The following is an 18,282-nucleotide window of genomic DNA, read 5'->3' on the forward strand; positions in this document are numbered from 1 at the left end:
TCACTGCCTTTGCCTTTTTTTTTTTCGTCTGGTTAATCGATGAAAGAAATTGCTGTTACCGTTCTGCTCGTGTTGGTGTTTGTCCTGTCACGTTGGCCGGTTATACGGGCTTGGCTGACTGGAGGGCTGGCTGGCTGATAGATACTTCCTCGTGGTGTGCGCGAGACGTTGGTCGCTATTGTAACCATCTTGGGGAGTCTCACTCAGTGTGGGGAAGTAGAATCACGTGTAACAACATGCCGCTCGACTACGTGGAGAATGCGCTCGCTCGGGGGACAAGGCGCGGCCGCCCACTGAATTAATATTTTCTATCTTTGCCTCGTTCTGTTTCATTTAGTTGTATATATTATAGCCTGGTGTACATACCGCGGCGTGTATCTACTCTGTAAAGTACGCAAGATCCGACACCATGACACATTCACGCTGCCTTCATGGGCGCCCAGTTGGCCAGCCACTCCCGCACCCGGTCCAGCGCGTCAACCCCCTCAGCCTCGCACGCCGCGACGCACCACTCGAGATCCCACCCGCCCTCGGCGGCGAGCATCTCGGCGACCGCGTGGCGCCGCTGGTTCGCCTCGTCGACGCAGAAGAACATGGGCACGTGCGGCTGCCGGATGTTCTCTACGAGCGGGCGTATGACGGGCAGCACCGCGGCCACGCCGCTGCCGCCGGTCTTGGGGAGGGGCTCGGCGCCGAGGTTGTGCCGCCCCGTTTGCACCACTCGTTGCGGCACCAGCGCTTCCCGCAGCCCGTGGTGAGCTGGGTGAGATAGCGCCGCTCAATGCGCCGCCGGAGCGCTTTGCCCTCCGGGTCGTGCAGGCTGACGTACATCTAGAGGCCACCATGCGCGGCTACCTCAACTCGAGCTGCCGAACACGGCTATACTGTGCCGAGACCATTGCTCACTACTGCTGCCATGCAGCAATAGCCATAGTCGGCGGTGGAAACCACTGATGCGTAGTGTGGTGAATTGTCTTGCCATCATCAGCGCCGTGCTCTTCGGCCTGGGTATACACTGTTGGTCTTGAATGGCTGCTTATTTGGAATTATGCTCTAAGTGTGCAGAATGTCTCCTTATTTGATGAGGCTCTCACTGTGAACTACTGCCCCGTGCCTCGTACCTTTACAACGTCTGATCTCGTACTTTAGCGTCAATACTTGTCTGTCTGATAGTCCCATCAGAGGTAAACTTTCTGCTTTGTTAGATGCGCGGTTGTCTAAGTGTGTTTAGTGTCGCTATGTACGGCAGCCGCCGGCACCATCTCCAATGCTTAGTATTCAGGAAAGGGATTAGCAAGGCGGGCGGGTGAGGCAATTCGACGAAGGCGTTGGGACCTTTGGAGACAGCGTGGCAGGTACGAGGAGGGGCAGGCCGCAAGTCGGGTTATTTTGTTCAGACTAATAGTGTAGACCACAATTTGCACTGTTGGTTTGGTTTGGCCATAATGAACAGACGAACAAGTTCAGTTTGCGTTTCTCAGGCAGCCTGATAGTTTCGTTTGGCCAAGTCAGGCGGACTGGCAGTTTAGTGTGGCCAAGTCAAACGGACTAACGACGCTGCAATAACCAAATCAAACATCCAGGCAGGCTTCAGAGCGACAGGCCTAGTACCGTACGACCTAAATTATGTAATTTCGCAGCTAGATATGAAGTTTCATACGCCGACACCTCCTGGGTCCTCTGCTGGCCTGCCACCACCATGGGTCTCGAAGACGCCAAATAACCGGATTGAGGCCGAATCGCAGACGGAATACATTAAAAACCGCATCGTACGACATCAAGGTAGCTCTCCTTCGTCAATTATTGCAAGCTTACAGCAGCTGAACAAAGGAATCTCGTTGATGGTGCATGAGCAGACGCTTATGCGCCACGACCTGGCCGAGCTTCGAGATGCAAATGACCGCCTCAGCCGCCGTCGTCGTACGAAGAAAAAGCAGTTACAGAAAGGAGGATCCCTTACGATTAGCCAGGCAGAAGAGGATTCTGAATAGTTTCAATTGATTTAAGGCGTTGTGGTTGATTTAACTTATACATTGTTGTACGAGTACCTAAATGGTGGCCGGGTTGCTTGTGTGGCCGGGTTGCTTGTGGATTACGTTAAGTTTTCTATGGATACATTTGGACATACTGCGCTCCGATATACCCACCCTTGTCTGCTGACCTAATGAGATGTTTACGTAATCATTGGGATGCGTCTGCTCCGCGTGCATAACCTGCCCTTGTCCGTGGCCCGATCTTGCGACCTATTGGTCGGGTTGTCACAGTTGCATACTCCTGTCACGATCCGGCCTCTAGGGTCAGCCAGAGCACCGGGCTTCGGGGTTGCTGTCCTGAAAGTAGGTAAAGCTCTTGCAATATCACAACTGTCGAATATCGTTCGTCTCTTGGTGTTGGCCGTGTCTCTTGGAAGAGATACCACTCTCGTCAATTGAGTGACTGGTTCAAGTGATGGGTGAGAATGATACTTAGATTGATCGCTGAAGTACAAAGGTAAGGACTGTCTGTCTAGGAAATCCTCCAGGCTATATACGTCTTTGTCCTTCATCGTCTCGTCGTCCTCGCGACGCCTCCCGGTCGCGTTGCGACAGCACGGTGTCGCTGGCAGATAGTATGGTGTCGCAAGCCGACTGCCAAGCGTCGGCTTGTGCCTTGTCCCCGCTTTTATGACTAAGCTGGTTCCCTTAGGTAATCGCCCTGAACCCTCCGCATGTCTGCCCTTGTCCATGGCCCGATCATGCAGCCTTGTCTGTCCTGCTCCCGCAGCCCAGACAACCCCTTGTTGGTTCCGGTCGTCACAACTCCGTCCAGTCGCTCCAGGGAAACGAGCTTCCCCAAACCGATATCCGGACGTTTCATCTAATCGTGGTTAGAGCTCCAGATGGGATCTTAAGCTGTATTTCTATCAGCCATCAGGTGCCACCGAACAACTCACTGGCACAGTGGTGATTTATGATCGGGTATCTCTTGGTTCAACTGCTTCCGCCACGGACTGCTACGCCTTACCGTGTGCCCTACGCAGATTGTGTGAGTGGTGTGAAGATACGTACTCTGTGGCCTGGAAAGATTTGTTACACGACAACGAATACCATTTTTGGCCTTCACTGGCTGGCGATGGGAACAATACTCAAAGTGGCTGGCCATTTCACTGTCCATCATAACTAAGCAACTTCCGGGACAACGAAAACGCTAGAGAGGCCGCCTCCTACGACTGCTACGTTTTGTGACAAGCTTCTCAATGGGGAATCGACTTAGTAATTTGGCTAGGCCTTTAATTAGACTTAGCTGCTGGCTTATGCTATATATTACGTAGCTATGTGAGCTTGACCCAGATCGTATCATAGGTAAATGCAAAAGAATTAAGTATGGGAGATACTAGCTACCCTTAAGTATGAAAGATGAATAAAAATCACTCTCCCAGATAGTTCCTGTGGCTCGCTTTGTGAGGATGTAATAAATGGGGCGAAGAGTCTCGCTACTTATGATCGTATAACGTTGCGAGCGCATATTATTGTAGCTATACTATAATGCGGATGGCATGCCCCGACGAACAGCCAATGAAGATCATTGAGCCTCGTACGGCTGACGATGTTGGTCTGTACTCGATAGGGAGCCATATGATCTTTTAACCCTCTTTTATAATCTACCTTTTCCCAGGCTAAGGCTAAGACTAGAGGTATCTGGAGCTAAGACCATTCATTCCCTTCGGCGATAGCGATTCGCCTGTTAAAGAGTTTGTAAGTGCATCGATGGCTCCAAAATCGGTAATAACGATGTGCTGGATGATGTGCCGAAAGCAAGACTTTCAGTAAGGCCTAGCGGGAGTGTCTGGAGTTGCGTGCCCGTTACCATGTTCCAGAGGCGCACTGTCTTGTCCTTTGACGCTGAGGCTGCCAACTGACCGTCTGGCAAGAAGGCTAATGCCTTTACCACGTCACCGTGGCCCTCGAGGGTCTGCTGGTGCGCGCCTGTTGCGGTGTTGCAGAGCCGGTGTACCGTCTTATCCCATGAGGCCGAAGCTATAACTCTGCCAGTCCCTGGAGGACGTCATTGGTGTCAAACTCGATTCCGCGCCTAACACTTACCCGCCAGAGCCTGTCGGCTTCAGCGTCGACATCGATGGTATGAGCATCGTGGACAAGGTTAGCTTGAGAGATAGATTCGACGCCTTAAGACTGACAGCAGACTCTGGAAATCCCAACCACATTTAAATCTGGACGACTCGTCCCGTTGGAAATAAAAATAATGGCTGAGCGACATCGATCTGTTGCAGAAGAGTAGAATCGTCACAGGGTGTCAGTGGTGTGTGTAGCTGCTTGCATCCAAATTCTCATTCGTTATTTGCTTTGTGCCTCTTCGAGCCTATGGAGGTGCCTGCATCACGTCGGCTTGCATGACGTGTCAGAATGTCTGTCTCACTCGAGGTAGTTAACCTGCGAAGTGACAACCGCAGCCCCGCCAGCCCGTGCTCTGCTTCGCAGGCTGCAGCCAAACAAGGGCTCGAGATTGCACCGCCTGGTTCGAAAGAGGTATATGAACTGGCTCTTTCCTAATCTAGACTTAACTCCCTAGCCTTCCTCAAGATGTAATCATGAATGACCTGGTCCTTGCAAGTGCCATGCCGCAGGATCTCCGTCTTGAGAACGAGGGTCGTATCGCGTAATTCCTTGACGTGGGCGTTTAGGATATTGTTCTTCTTAGAGAGCTGTTTCTCTGTCTCCTGAAGCTTTGTAATTTCACACTTCGTCTTGTTGCGATACTTGGTCGCAGCTCTTCGGTTCTTCTCGCGTATCGTCTTCTTCTTATTACGGCTTGGAAGGGCCGTTGTATCTGACGGCGTAGACTGCGACGCGAAGCTTGCCGTTATATCTGGCGACTTTGTGCTGTGCAAGTGAATCTCGCTATGCCTGCGTTTCGTGCCGGCGAGCTGCGGTATCTCCGAGCTGTGTTGCTGCTGAAGGTGGTGGTAGCTATGGCACCTAAGTGCTGACGACAAAGGCTCCGGCGTAATTCCCCTAGGGTTAGTATGTATCGACGCGGTGGTAATGTCGGAAAAGGTGGTAAGATCGCTGGGTAGGGACGTTAGCCACGAGTGTATGCTCGAGGCGTTGTCGTCTAGAGCAGTATTCGAAATTTGGGAGGCGATCATGGTGCCGAAGGGCATTGCGTCGTATGGCTGCAAGGGCATATTGTACATCTCGGGCCCAAGGTCCATAATAAAGCCGTCGTCTGTCGCAGATAAAGGGGCGTCCAAATGGCTGGAGTTGCCATCAAGGACCATCCAGGTCGAGGTGGGTTGGCAAGGTACGGCTTGTCAGTGCGTGAGTGTAGCAACAACGCGCAGCCGGACAGGTAAGCAACGCTGGCCGGCCGTGACGTGATTATGACGACAGCGCGAGTGGGGAAAGCACAGGAACTGCCTGCTTGAAAATGCAGCCACGGCAATCTCCGTGCGCGTTGATCTGGGGGTGAAACGGCAGGAGCGGGGTGCAAGTGGCTGGTTAGGTTAGAGTCTTCGGCGGGCCCGCTCCGCTAGGGGGTTTATCAGGGCAATACCCACGAGCCCTATGGGCAACAGCCACAGCGCTATAAAGCAGTCTAGTCAAGGACTCGGGCCCATGTCGTACTCCAAAGCTTTGGTACTTCTTGGTGTTGTATTTCCACGATCACCGAGGCTCATCGTGCTACACAATTTTTGTGCTCGTGTACATCATGCGCAGCTATATACAAATCACTACATGTACGCTTAATACGCCCTTATGGCTGTTTGTGTGTACAATGCGCCATGGCGCATGCAGCAAAGCTATTTTTAGCGCAACTCACAAGGGCAGCAAGCTATAAGAGAGCATGTACTGTATGCGGGTGTCCGGGCCGAAATGCAGCTGGTATAGGAGGTCGAGCCGTGCTCGTTATAGCGTAGGTTCGAGTCGATGTCGGTACCCCGACGGATGCGCCGGACGATCTTAGCTACCCCGGTCTCGCGCTTAACTGTAAGGGCGTCAAAGAGTGTCTTATAGGTATCCCTTTAGCTCTCTATATCCGTGTGCTTACGCTTAACCGTGATATAGCGCCGCTTGCTAGGCGCTATATTATACACATACCTTTGCTGACTAGCGGTATAGCCCGAGCACGACGGTTATAGATGATCGCTCTATCGGCCGTAAGGAGTACGTTATTAAGCTGCTTTTTATATAGCCTGTAACGCTGTATATATCGTGCGGTTACCTTAGACTAGCGCGTATAGTAGGTATTATATACGGCGGTAACGTATTGTGACGACCCAAGCCAACACGTCGATTGTTTGGGCTGCAGGCAGACAGACAAGGTCGCAGGATCGGGCCAGGGACAAGGGCAGGTCATGCGGAAGGCAGGATTACATAAGGAACCTCATGACTCAGCAGGTAGGGAGCGGTGCCAAGACTTGGGAGAATGGCACCGCACTACAACGGCACGGCGCCGCACCACCATGGTGCGGCACCGCGCACGACTCCAAGGGGACGTCGCAGGAACGCCCTGGAGCTGGAGGACAAAGGATATATAGGGTGGAGGATTCCCATAGCCACAGTCATTACCTTTGTACTTCAGCGATCAATATAAGTATCATTCTCACACATCACTTGAACCAGTCACTCAATCGACGAGAGCGGTATCTCTTCCCAGAAACACGGCAAACCCAAGAGACGAACGATATTCGACAGTTGTGATATTGCGACAGCTTCACCTACTTCTAGGACAGCAATCCCGAAGCCCAGTGCTCTGACTGACCCAGGGACTGGATTGTGACACTCGGCTGGGTAGGAGACTAAATTAATTACGTATAGGCCACGAGTAGTAAGGTCTCGTAAGGGCTGTTCTGTGAAGGGTAAGGTGCGGGAGTAGGGTAGTAAGAGTAAAGGGGTATCCTATATATCCGGAGTTTCTAGTCTAAGCTACTAGCCGACTAAAGAATGTTGTTCTAGAAACCCTTAAGCTTGTTAAAGTAGGTACTATACCCGTTTCATCTTTGCGACGTTTCGTTCAAATAACGTTCCTGCGCTCGAGAGAGCTCAGAATAAGTGATTTCAATAGTGGTAAACGTACTCCACAAGTGGGTGGATCACCCAAGTAGATGGATCAGCCCCCCGCCATTTGCGTACGGGTATTCTTCCTTCATCATTTTCTCAACTTCTAGTGATGGGACGACAATCAATCGAAAGTGACCTGGTTCTCGCACTTCGTGCGCTTCAATCGAACCCAAAATTAAGCCTACGTAAGGCTGCACAGATCTACAATGTACCCTTCTCAACCCTTCGACGACGACACTACGGCCGACCTTCGCAACGAGATACTAGACCACCCTGTAAGAAACTGACCTCTTACGAAGAGGACAGCATTGTACGATACGTAATCGACCTAGATTCGCGATCGTTTCCACCGCGCCTTCGTGGTGTTCGAGAAATGGCGGATCGACTCCTTACCAAACGCGACGCGCCGCGCGTCGGAAAGAACTGGACTACAAACTTCGTACGACGACGACCTGAGCTCCGTACGCGTTTCAATCGAAGAATCGACTATAAGAGAGTCCTCTGCGAAGATCCAGACGCGTATCGCGCGTGGTTTTCACTCGTACGGAACGTAATCGCGAAATACGGTATCCACGATAACGACATCTACAACTTCGATGAGACAGGCTTCGCGATGGGTAAGATCTCCGCCGAGACTGTCGTTACAACCTCCGATCGACGCGGAAGGCCTAGAGCCGTACAACAAGGGAATCAGGAATGGGTTACAGCTATCCAGTGCATTGGGTCGTCCGGCAATTCGATCCCGCCGTACATTATCTTCGCAGGCAAGGTCCACCTCGACTCCTGGACGTCCGACAGCCCTCTACCGCCCGACTGGGTAATCGCACTCTCTGAAAATGGGTGGACAACGAACGAGCGAGGTCTAGAATGGGCGAAACACTTCGATTTGCATACAAAGAGTCGTACAAAGGGTGCTTTCCGGCTCCTAATCCTCGACGGCCACGAGAGCCACCATTCGACCGATTTCGAGCTATTCTGCAAGCAGCAGAGTATTATAACGCTCTGTATGCCTGCTTACTCGTCGTATAAGCTCCAGCCTCTTAATGTCGGGTGCTTTAGGCCTCTGAAACGGGCGTACGGCAAAGAAATCGAGGGTCTCATGCGGGCGTATATTACGCACATCGCAAAGGAGGACTTCCTCCCAGCCTTTTACAAGGCGCACAATGCTGCAATGGCCAAGTCAAACGTCCAAGCAGGCTTTCGAGCGACTGGCCTAGTACCGTATAACCCGGATTATGTGATTTCACAGCTAGATGTGAAGCTTCGGACGCCAACACCGCCTAGGTCCTCTACCGGCTTACCGCTACCCTGGGTCTCGAAGACGCTAAACAACCCGATCGAGGCGGAATCACAGACTGAATATATCAAGAATCGCATCGCTCGACATCAAAGTAGCTCTCCATCATCAGTGATTGCAAGCCTGCAGCAACTGAAGAAGGGGATGGTGATGATGGTACATAAACAGACCCTTATGGAGAGCGACCTAGCCGAGCTTCGAGATGCAAATGACCGCCTTAGCCGCCGTCGCCGTACAAAAAGAAGACAATTACAGAAAGGAGGGTCCCTAACTATTAGTCAGGCAAAGGACTTGAAGGATCAAATTGATGCGACGCAGCAGTTACAGGTAGAAACGAGTCAAAATGGTAGTCGGGCGAGGAGGACAGAAACGCGTGCACGACGCTGTGGTGTCTGCGGTGAGCCCGGCCATAATGCGCGTACTTGTCAGAAAGTTGAGTCTACCTCTGAAGAAGAGGATTCCGAATAGTTTTGATCAATTTGAGGCGTTGTGGTTGAAATAACTTAGACACCATCTCACGAGTGCCCGAAGACTGATCCATCCACTTGGGTGATCCACCCACTTATGGAGTACGTTAACTGATAGTTGTCTGTCTAAATGGAACAGCTGTAAAAGAGTGACTGCGAGCACTGAAACTCGGTTTATATACTCTAAAGGGCTCTAAATGCTTACTCATCGGTGCTATGTGAGCACCGGTACCTTACCTGCTCAATGTTACAATCTTGTTACCGTAGCCGACTTGCCTGATAGCATCAGAGTGTCCAAATGTCTGCCTTTCTTACCAATGCACAAAGATTCATTGCTAGCTGTCTCTCATATGTCGGTATTACACCCCTCCAAATTTGTGTCCAGCAACCATGTTTGCACCAAAATAAAGCGTCGCCCACTCAATTCAGCGCTCCGAAATGGATCACAGTCGAGCCCAGCATAGAACAGGATCGAAGCCACTGCCACCAGACGCTCAAGGGCCATCAAGATTAGGTTAATGCAGTGACGTTCTCGCGCGACGGGGGCACTCTCGCGTCGCTCGGGCGCCAGTCACGGTTGTCAAATAGCAACATTACAACGCTTGCAGGGCCGCTCCAGGACAAAGGCTGGCATATCTCACCTGGAGCGCCTGATGAGATCCGGGGCCAGTCGCAGCTGTTGAACAGCGCTGCTACAGTGCTTGTAAGACTCCTCCAGGCTGAAGATGAGGCTGTCCAATCCAGGGCCGCTAAAGCGCTCGGTATTGTTGACGTCGCTGCGGCATTCTTCCGGGCGGCGGGCGATGCATTTATGCGGGCTGATATAATCTGTTTGGTTAACGTAAGCAGACAGATCTGTCAGTCTAGTGGGAGCCCTGTACCCTTGGCAATTCCCCTCGCTTCCCAAGTCACAACCAGCCGAGCGTGAGTACCCGAAACTTGCCGGAACCCTGGGACTTGGAGTCTTGGGCGTCGCAGCCGGAGCTCATGGTGTCTGGATCGAATACGAGGGAATTTCCCGATGTGGGGCGGAGCCTTGATTCGCTGAATGTCCCACCTACACGGGAGTGATGAAATTGAAACCACTGCAGGTCTGGTGCACAGTAAAAGTGAAGCTCTCCCAATCATTGACTCACCGTTGGCTAGTGTCGTCAGAGGATCGTCACCGCAGGATCTGGTCTGCTTATAGAGAAACCTATTTGTTTGTTGCAGAAGTTCGTCAGATCTGTGTCAGAGGCGGAGTTAATGACTTCATGGAGACGCCGAAGTGGACCCTCCGCAGGTCGCTACTCTAGCTTAAATAACTGCCTCTTCACCATCAGTTCGTTTATCCTTTACGCAATACTCATCGTCAACATCAGCCCCACTGACAAAACCCAAGCGTCAACCCAACCGAACACTACATTGCAACCAACGCCGCCCAGCCAGCAACATCAGATTCATCTCAGCATGTCATCCAACGATAACCCTAGTAACTTCGCCAACCGGTATGACCCCCCAGCGCCCCGCCACGGACGCCGTGATGATTTCGCTCATAAGAGACAGTCCTACCGAAGAGGTCAAGGAGATAGCATCTAAGGGTGGCCAGGCCTCCCACAGCGGTGGTTTCGCGAGCATGGATCCAGACAAACAGGTACCTTGCTATCTCTTTTCCTGGGCAAATTCACCGTACCATCGCGCTCCCCTGTGCCACCCTAGCTAACATGAGGGTGAAAACAGCGCGAAATCGCCTCGAAGGGCGGTCAGGCCTCGTCAGGCAAATTCGAGCCCGGCAGTGAGCGAGCGTCCGAGGCAGGCAAGAAAGGTGGTTCCAAGTAGGCATTGACTCTCACAAGACGTATTGATTGTGACGAGTGGATACACTGCTGCTGCGGGAGGGAATCAGGGCGAGCTGAGGTACGAGACTTTTGTGGTCGAGCTGGAAGTTTGCTGTTTTACTGCTTATCTACCTGAAGGTAGGAGAGTTGGTAGAACAAACATACAGCGCCATAGGCCCGTAACACTAGGTATCTGTTGTTAAGACTTGACCCTGTTGCACGCTATTTCTCTCCCTCTCATGCTGGGCATTATATGGTCGGCGTGCTCTGAATAATGAAAAATTTGGTTGTATATTAGGCATCCCAGCCTGCCAATTGAAGACAGGAAGCCGTCACGAGATGTTATAACGAGGCAGATAGAAGTACCCGGATTAAACTACTCTTCATTGCGACAGGAGATTGCTAAGCATCTACTTCATCTATGGTGTTTATAGCTCCTGCCCGTGAATTGCTCATGGCAGCTCTCAAAAGTGACCCCTCCGACGCATACGGCGAATGACTCGCGGCACTATCATGCGACTAGATTTTCTCATCCGACGGCTCCTGGTACGTTCCCTTCGGCGGCGCACCTCGGATACGGTCTTTGATAATATTGGAATTATCGAGAACTTCCTTCTCATCCTGTTCTATAAGCACTTATGGTGTCAGTAAACATTCCAAGTCTAGTAAGCATAAATACGTTTGTTGACTGATAGATGCATATGCTGTGAAGGAAAGCAATGCTTGCCGAGTTGCTCGTCTGAGTTGGCCTTCTCAGGCCGACTGGGATCCTCGACCGGAGCGGTGTCGTCCTGAACAGGAATTGGTTCGCTCTTTCCGGTCGAGTACGAGGAATCGCTCACTTGGCCATCTGGCGCCTCCGGAGGGAGGGTGGCGCCTTCCTTGTCGTCGGTGTAAGCGTGAGCCACCTTGGACATGATGACTGGTGTGGCGATGCGATTAAAGCTGAATGCGAAGTGTTGTAGTTGCGGTAGTGCGCCTTGCCGACCGAGCTCAAGTATTCCCCATTGCACAAAAGATGGACTGGGCTTCAGTTAGCAGCTCTTATGCTTTCGAGGCCTCGGCTGCAACGCAATACAGTGGGATTACATGTTGATGACCCGGAGTGACGGCTATGTCGGATCCTTGACGTCACCGCGAGACAGTAGGTATCTAGGGTATGAAGCGCCCCATCTATTGACGAGAAAAGCATTAGATCGAGACCTACGCTCAATGATGACTCCACCGTCACGGAATGATGACTTCATCGACACGGAATGGTGACTCCATCGTCACGATCCCACAGTGGGCCTGCCGCAGTCAGAAGCAAATATCTGAGAGCAGCGCGAGCCCCATCATCATACCACCACCGTCAAGTCCGACAACGGCAACCTTGCCATAACATCTGACGCATCCAGCCACAATAGTAATGTAGCAACTACATCAGTCGCCGAACAACCGTCGGATGCAGGGAAATTGCATTCCACACCCCCAGTACGACGGCTCGCTACCTCAGAGCCCCATGGTGAATTATCCCGGAGCGGACACAGTGGTATTTCCTCCGCCAGGTCCATCGTTCGTTCTGTTGACGTAATAACTACGTAATATTCTTGATGATGATCTGTGATGTTGTGGTTCACTTTGGACCTAAGTGTACATGTGCGGCCTAGGTTTTCCTCTTGCCCCTGTATATATAGACACCAACCAAAACTTTTTGGATCTGGATGACCGTCCACCGAAGATACACCTATCCGAACGCCGTCATGTCCCATCAACAGCGCGACATCAAGAAGGATGCTGCCTTGGAAGGCATGCATGATACCCCAGAGGAACGCAGCAACCAGGCGCGAGGCCACAAGGCCAATCTGAGCAATCCAAGTGCGTGTTATCCGCTCATCGGGATTTTGTTTGGTCTGCTAACCTGAGAGGAAAGATACAAGTGAGAAATCTAAGGAAAAGTCGAAGGAGGCGCTGAAGGATCTGGGAGGGGAGGAAGCCTTCTACAGCAAGGACTCGGACAAGTAAACGGCATGTGAATAGACGTATGCATGCCGCCCAAATCCGGAGGTATGCTGCGGAACGGAACCGGGCGCATTGAAGAGTCGATGAGGCTCAATTCCTAGACCAGGGGATGTACGTAGGAATCTGCGCGAAAGTATACGTTCAGTCGTCCCGTGGGCCAGTACACAGTGTTGGTTCAAGTAACCTGCTGCCTTCTCAATCTCCTGCAAGAGCGTATTCTACCGTATTGTGTCGTCGCTGCTGTCAGCTTGGAGGACATGCCATCGCAGGACATGCCATCGCCGTTTTGGGGCCGCCTCCCCGCTACCAGACTCTATCGAGCAGATGGCCTTAAACTTCTACAGGCCCAGGCTCTCATTGGATATACGCGATAGCACATGAGGGGACCCACCCTCCCAAAAATATCGAAAAGTTATTCCGACATTTGAGCTACGTTATATAAATTTCCTTCCCAATAATCGCTGAAGACCACAGACCACAATAGTATCGGTACGAGTAGTCAAATGGAGTATACTCGAAACGCGAAGCTCTGCTCGCCGTGTTATGGCCTAACCTTCGTTATGCTTCGGGACGGCTAACACATCCGCAATCGTATCCAACAACCCTCTCCTCAGGCAGAACATGCCGGCTATGCAGATTGATGATCTGCTCAATAAGCAGGCTTCAGGCCATGACAAGCTGCTACGAGTTAGAGAAAACATATAATTCCGCGGCAGACGAATTGTTGCAGCTGCCAACCGTGGGACGACACCTCGGAGAACTTTAACCCTTTTTGCGTACCGGGCGAGTCTCGTTATTCTCGCGCATTACGTGTCAGCTAAATAACAGCAATTTCTGCAACGTTTCTTTGGCGCTTTTCGTGAATGCCTCCATGTCAGAGAACTTCAACCCCTCGTTTGAATCAAACACCTCAACCGACAACCATCCCCTAGAATCCGTGTTTAGAACAGCCCTCAACACGTCGTGTACTGGCAAATAGCCCCCGTCGAAAGGCAGAGGTCTGTGGTCCTGACTCCATCTGAACCGAGACAATGACGCTTGACTATCCCTGGATTCCTTGATTGGCGGGTCCATCCTGTACGCATCCGATAGCTGTACGAGGAATATCTTCTCTGCAGGAACCGTTGCCGTCAGTTGTCGGAGGCTCGCTCTACAGCGAGATTCCAGTTCAGCCCTGCAGATATCCTCGATCAACCCCGTTCTGGTTGTTGGGTCTCCAAACTCCCCGCCCAAAATCTGAAAGGTGTCCAAACATATCCCTAGGTTTGGCTTGTCTGCATTCTTCACGATCTCCCATGCTGCTTTCCAAGTCCGGGTTCGCGTCGCCCAGCATCGGTTTTCGTATGCGACGCGGAACCCTTCCTCGGCGCACATGTCAGCGAGCTTCGCAACGTCTGCGGCTAGATCGTCGACCGAAGGCGATATCTCTTCAGCATCTGACGACGCCAGCTTCTGTCCTGTCAGCGGCCTATCTCATGCTTCTAGCAGTAGAAGATCGCTCACCTGCAGCATGTCTGTCCCGAGGGCTTCCATCACCATCAACCATCCTCGTGCCCTTGCAAAGGCATCTTCTCTTTCACTATCCTGGAGGCCTAACTTCCATCCTTCGAAGTTCACAAACGGCTTCAACATAAGGATCCCGACTCCGACTTCCTCCGCTAGAGCCTTAACAGCCCTAGCGACTTCGACAATGGTGTCGTAGTCACTCGCATCCGGTTCCTCGCCGTTCAAGACCTTGCCGTATGCTAACAGATCCGGCATGGCCAATTCGACCGCGTCGAATCCTGCGCTGCAAATGACCTTTAACTTCTCAGGCAGGGCTGGGTGAGAATATGATCCGATGCTGCAGTCGCAAAGGATATCGGAATCACCGCGTTGTTGTAGGGGTATTGAATGCCCATTTTAGCGTACGACGTGACTAGTGAAATCCAGGTTTGCTTGTCATATCTTGATGGCGTGTTCCGTACATGGTACGTTGAAACAAGGAGGTTCTTGTTGTTGCTGCCAGGTATGTCCATGACGTCAGCAAAGCGCCAAGCCCGGTGATGATTTCCATCTATGACGTTTGAGTGCTGGTAGCCACCGTACCTCACTTCTCCGGCTCCAATCCCCTTTCATCCAGTTGGTAGAGGCGCACAGGAGACGCAGTGGTCACAACGTTGATTGGCGGGGCCGACGCAGGTTGTCGACAACTACAGCAACAGACGCTCTACACTGACACCCTATCGAAAAGGGGATTGCCTGTACTGCAGTAGTGTTGTCAGTTGGCCATAATGAAGTCGGCGATCTGCCTTCACGCAAGGGTGATGTTTTCGGTATTGTTTCTTTCAGATGGCGTCATTCAATCCCAAGCATCTCCATCCTGTCACAACATTGCGAAGCCCGCCTCCTCCAGGAACTTGCCGCTAGGGAGTATCCGACGACCCTGCACAGGGACTGGCCAAAAAAGGGGGCTTTCAATGGAGGTGGCTGCGTCCCTGAGGGCCGTATTTGCTGTTGGGCCCGGCGCGTCGGCCAATGCGCGGGCGAGTTCGGCCCGGTTGCAGTTTAGGCCTTCCTCCATGACGTTGGCAGCAACGGAATTGAAGCTGGTGGTGAGTGGGTGCATCGTGAAGTCCGGGTCGGCAACGTCCTCGCCGCCGCCCTCGGCGGCCATGTCGACATTGATGTTCCACTCCTTGGCGAGGTAGCGGATGATGTCGACAGCCCGCCCAGCGAAGTCGTGGTGTGTGGCCATCTCGGTCAGATCGGCGATGCCGCGTTTGACAGATTCTACCACGCGGGTTCTCAGAGTCTGGCCTTCCGATAGTTTCTCAGTCGAGCCCGATTGGGATGATGATAGTGGGGAGGCGCCGATGAGAAGGTGCATGATAGAGCACTTGAGGGTAAGTAGGGCACGAAGCTAGGCGTTCTCCTCAGCGTGTACAGCTGAGAGTACGATGCAACAAGCCCTGGATAGCATCGGCTGCCTGGACGCACACATCCTTTGGGGATATGTTGGAGTTGACGATGCGGAGTTTGATGAATGGCTGGAAGAGGAGAAGAATGGAAAAATAATAGTACAGGCTGCCATGGGTCAGCGGAGGCCCGTCCTTTATCGGCCGCTTGAGGATTTGCGACACGCAAACAGGTACTTACTGCGCAAAAGTGACAGACGGCGTGAAGTTGTGTCCTAGCCTAAGAACCTCGGGAGTTTCGCCGTACCAGCTCAAATATTTTGTGTAAATCCCAAGTAGATCACGGCTAGTCACTGGCCGTCCTGGGGAATGTAGGACATGTAACGACTGGTGAACCAGCTCGCTGAGTTCGCAGAAGCATTTGTACACAGAATGTACGTTAGACTGCTGCGAAAAATGTAGCGAGGTCCCTTCGCTACCCGGGAGGATGGTGAGCTCAGAAGAACCAATGTCCTCAGTATAAGGCATCCAAGGCGCAGCTTCGACATAGTCAATTATTGGAGGCTTCGGCGGCAGATGCAGGAAACGAGAACACCGCGGTAAAGAGCCGGCCGTGAGTGACCACGCACTATATCTTGCTAGGGACAGAGAGCGTATTCCGTTCTGAAGAGACGAACTGTGGGGTGGAGGGACGAAAACAAAGCCACGTACTGTTCGAGGGCAAAGGCACCCCAGAAAGTGGCAGCTTGGACTGCTGTCTCATCTGATTCGTTGGCGGACATGCCCGTCCTGTGAAGGCCCATCTCGAAGGCGAGGTGGATGCTTTGCCCGGAATAATATCGACTCTCGGGATTTCGGCCACACCTTGCCTCTCTTAGACCCAAGATCCCCAGTGCCTGGATTGTGGTCAGCTGATGCTGATCTTCCTCCAAGTACAAGAGCCGCAAACACTCCTCGAAGAAGTGGTCCGCGTAAGTATTGTCTTGATCGGCGAAGCGACATCCAAGGGCGAGCAGGGCGTTTACGAGGATCGACGAACAGTACCGTTGTCGGCCGTCCCGAAAGTCTTTGAGAAAATGCTGCTTGCTTAGAGAAGCAAATGTGGGGTATTCCCAGCAAGTAGAGGGCCAGGAGGTGCTGGCCAAAGGCCGTGTCTGATGTAATATCGGTCCAGGCGCCCACCGACACCGTCATCTCAAGGCTTTCCGGCGCGAACGCCTGTTCCAGGCCGCGATAACAGCGTTGATCTTTGGTGGATAGGGCTTGGCCGATGCCAACGATCCGAGATGCAGCCGGAGCCTGATGTAAAACCGCCGTAGCCCAGGCTGTGACCTCGGAATCAGTTCTGTTCCTGCGAGCGTGCTCATCTCCTCTCATCCATTGCGTGTGCGCGGCGGCTGAACTGGCGCTGCCTGTTCCCTGAGACGAGGTTGGTTGCCACTCAACAAGAAAACCGATCTTGTCATCACCCATGAGCACTGGGCGGATAATGTGAGCCTCATATATGTCCCCTTGTGTCAGGTCGTCGTCTGCGAGTGACGCATCCTTCAAAGCTCGAATACCTCGATTGCCATAAGCTTTGTGAACAATCTGCCCCAGGACCATCCAAACTCCCTTGTCCACAAAGCTGCTGGGGGAGACTTCAGAGGGTGTTCATGCTATCCTTATGCTGATTTTTTCAGAGGCCACATCCCTGAGCAGATCAAAACCATCATACTCGAAGCTTTTCTCTGCAGGAACTCGCACGCGGAAGCGGGCACGATGTAGCTTGATGCGTTTCGGATCGTCTTGTGGGTAACTATCTTCGGATACTGATCGTTTCAGCGGACCACTGGTATCAGGTCGCATCTCGCTCCTGGGTCGGATAATCGGCGATGGGAGAAGGCCGGGTGACTGCCTTGGCAAGCTGAGCGCGGCGTTCCTCTGATTCAACGAGATGTTGCATGCTTGTTTGTCAGCGCAACGATTCATGCGTGATGCTGCTGGAAGACCTTGTTCGTACACAGTCTTAGATCTTGCATGAGTGAAGGGCTTGTGCTGGTCAGTCGAAGTCGAAGGGTTACTGGCAAAAGAGAATCCGGCTTGGGAGCTCAAGATACAACCATGCTCTTGGCTTGCCGAATTGGAGGCTAGACAGCAACCACCGATGACAGATAGTAGATGCGCTTGTAGGGTCATTGTGCCAGTAGGGTCAGTCGCGGCGCGTCGAAGTAAGTATCCTCGGAGACATTGCGCGAAGACTTATGAAGAACTGCTGAAAGTTAGCTGGAAAGTCAATCCTGTGTTCGTTGTGATACTGACTCTCACTGGGCCTGCGGATCAGGGATCTCCTTTCTCTCGCATCCTCGCAGTTAGCTGAGCCTGCCGTAGACAAGCTGCGATGCTCAGCATCACTGCTCGTGCTCGTTGGCGGCTCTGCTGCCTCGATGACATGACGTACGGCAGTGCCGCTCGGCAGCACTGGAGCAACAATCTGTGGAGTGGCGCTGAGAACTGATGTGCCGGTGGGCTCTGTCGTGTCAAAGGTGAAACCCTCATTGTGATCAAGAGAATCGTCGCCATGGCTAAGAGTCGTCCCCGCAGGCATGTTGGCGTGAAGATTGTCGAGACGTGCTTCTCACAAAGTCTCAACACCTAATTGATCGCCATTGGTTTGTTCTTGGGGGGTTAGGTCTAGGCCGAAGTCGAGTTGGGTTGGAAAGGCTTCCAACGCATCCATTGTGCAGGAGTCGCCACTGCTGG

The 18,282-nt window shown here is 52.3% G+C and overlaps 7 protein-coding genes across 7 annotated transcripts; 2 read left to right on the forward strand and 5 right to left on the reverse strand.

Moving 5' to 3' along the window:
• Positions 1-418: 418 nt before the first annotated feature.
• B0I36DRAFT_364177 (uncharacterized protein) lies at positions 419-845 on the reverse strand (the record flags this gene model as incomplete). The annotated part of the gene is made up of 2 exons (XM_046158922.1): positions 419-759; positions 830-845. The coding sequence occupies 2 exons, from the start codon at positions 843-845 to the stop codon at positions 419-421; spliced, it is 357 nt and encodes a 118-aa protein (XP_046011955.1).
• A 3,701-nt stretch (positions 846-4,546) lies between these two features.
• On the reverse strand, positions 4,547-5,146 carry B0I36DRAFT_245309 (uncharacterized protein; the record flags this gene model as incomplete). Its single annotated transcript, XM_046150147.1, has 1 exon — positions 4,547-5,146. The coding sequence occupies one exon, from the start codon at positions 5,144-5,146 to the stop codon at positions 4,547-4,549; it is 600 nt and encodes a 199-aa protein (XP_046011956.1).
• Positions 5,147-10,169: 5,023 nt separating this feature from the next.
• On the forward strand, positions 10,170-10,866 carry B0I36DRAFT_270365 (conidiation-specific protein 10). The gene is made up of 3 exons (XM_046151273.1): positions 10,170-10,312; positions 10,371-10,458; positions 10,545-10,866. The coding sequence occupies exons 1-3, from the start codon at positions 10,275-10,277 to the stop codon at positions 10,641-10,643; spliced, it is 225 nt and encodes a 74-aa protein (XP_046011957.1). The 5' UTR covers positions 10,170-10,274; the 3' UTR covers positions 10,644-10,866.
• Positions 10,867-11,161: 295 nt separating this feature from the next.
• B0I36DRAFT_375078 (uncharacterized protein) lies at positions 11,162-11,559 on the reverse strand (the record flags this gene model as incomplete). Its single annotated transcript, XM_046160332.1, has 2 exons — positions 11,162-11,263; positions 11,332-11,559. The coding sequence occupies 2 exons, from the start codon at positions 11,557-11,559 to the stop codon at positions 11,162-11,164; spliced, it is 330 nt and encodes a 109-aa protein (XP_046011958.1).
• An 825-nt stretch (positions 11,560-12,384) lies between these two features.
• Positions 12,385-12,646, forward strand: B0I36DRAFT_364182 (uncharacterized protein; the record flags this gene model as incomplete). The annotated part of the gene is made up of 2 exons (XM_046158923.1): positions 12,385-12,499; positions 12,555-12,646. The coding sequence occupies 2 exons, from the start codon at positions 12,385-12,387 to the stop codon at positions 12,644-12,646; spliced, it is 207 nt and encodes a 68-aa protein (XP_046011959.1).
• Positions 12,647-13,456: 810 nt separating this feature from the next.
• B0I36DRAFT_423188 (xylose isomerase-like protein) lies at positions 13,457-15,626 on the reverse strand (the record flags this gene model as incomplete). The annotated part of the gene is made up of 3 exons (XM_046162237.1): positions 13,457-14,095; positions 14,147-14,449; positions 15,570-15,626. The coding sequence occupies 3 exons, from the start codon at positions 15,624-15,626 to the stop codon at positions 13,457-13,459; spliced, it is 999 nt and encodes a 332-aa protein (XP_046011960.1).
• Positions 15,627-16,178: 552 nt separating this feature from the next.
• Positions 16,179-18,127, reverse strand: B0I36DRAFT_350506 (fungal-specific transcription factor domain-containing protein; the record flags this gene model as incomplete). The annotated part of the gene is made up of 2 exons (XM_046156895.1): positions 16,179-16,694; positions 17,981-18,127. 2 exons carry the CDS (start codon positions 18,125-18,127, stop codon positions 16,179-16,181), a joined length of 663 nt encoding a protein of 220 aa, XP_046011961.1.
• Positions 18,128-18,282: the final 155 nt, after the last annotated feature.

Source organism: Microdochium trichocladiopsis (assembly GCF_020744255.1).
Source record: "Microdochium trichocladiopsis strain MPI-CAGE-CH-0230 chromosome Unknown B0I36scaffold_6, whole genome shotgun sequence".
Classification (NCBI taxonomy): Eukaryota; Fungi; Ascomycota; class Sordariomycetes; order Xylariales; family Microdochiaceae; genus Microdochium; species Microdochium trichocladiopsis.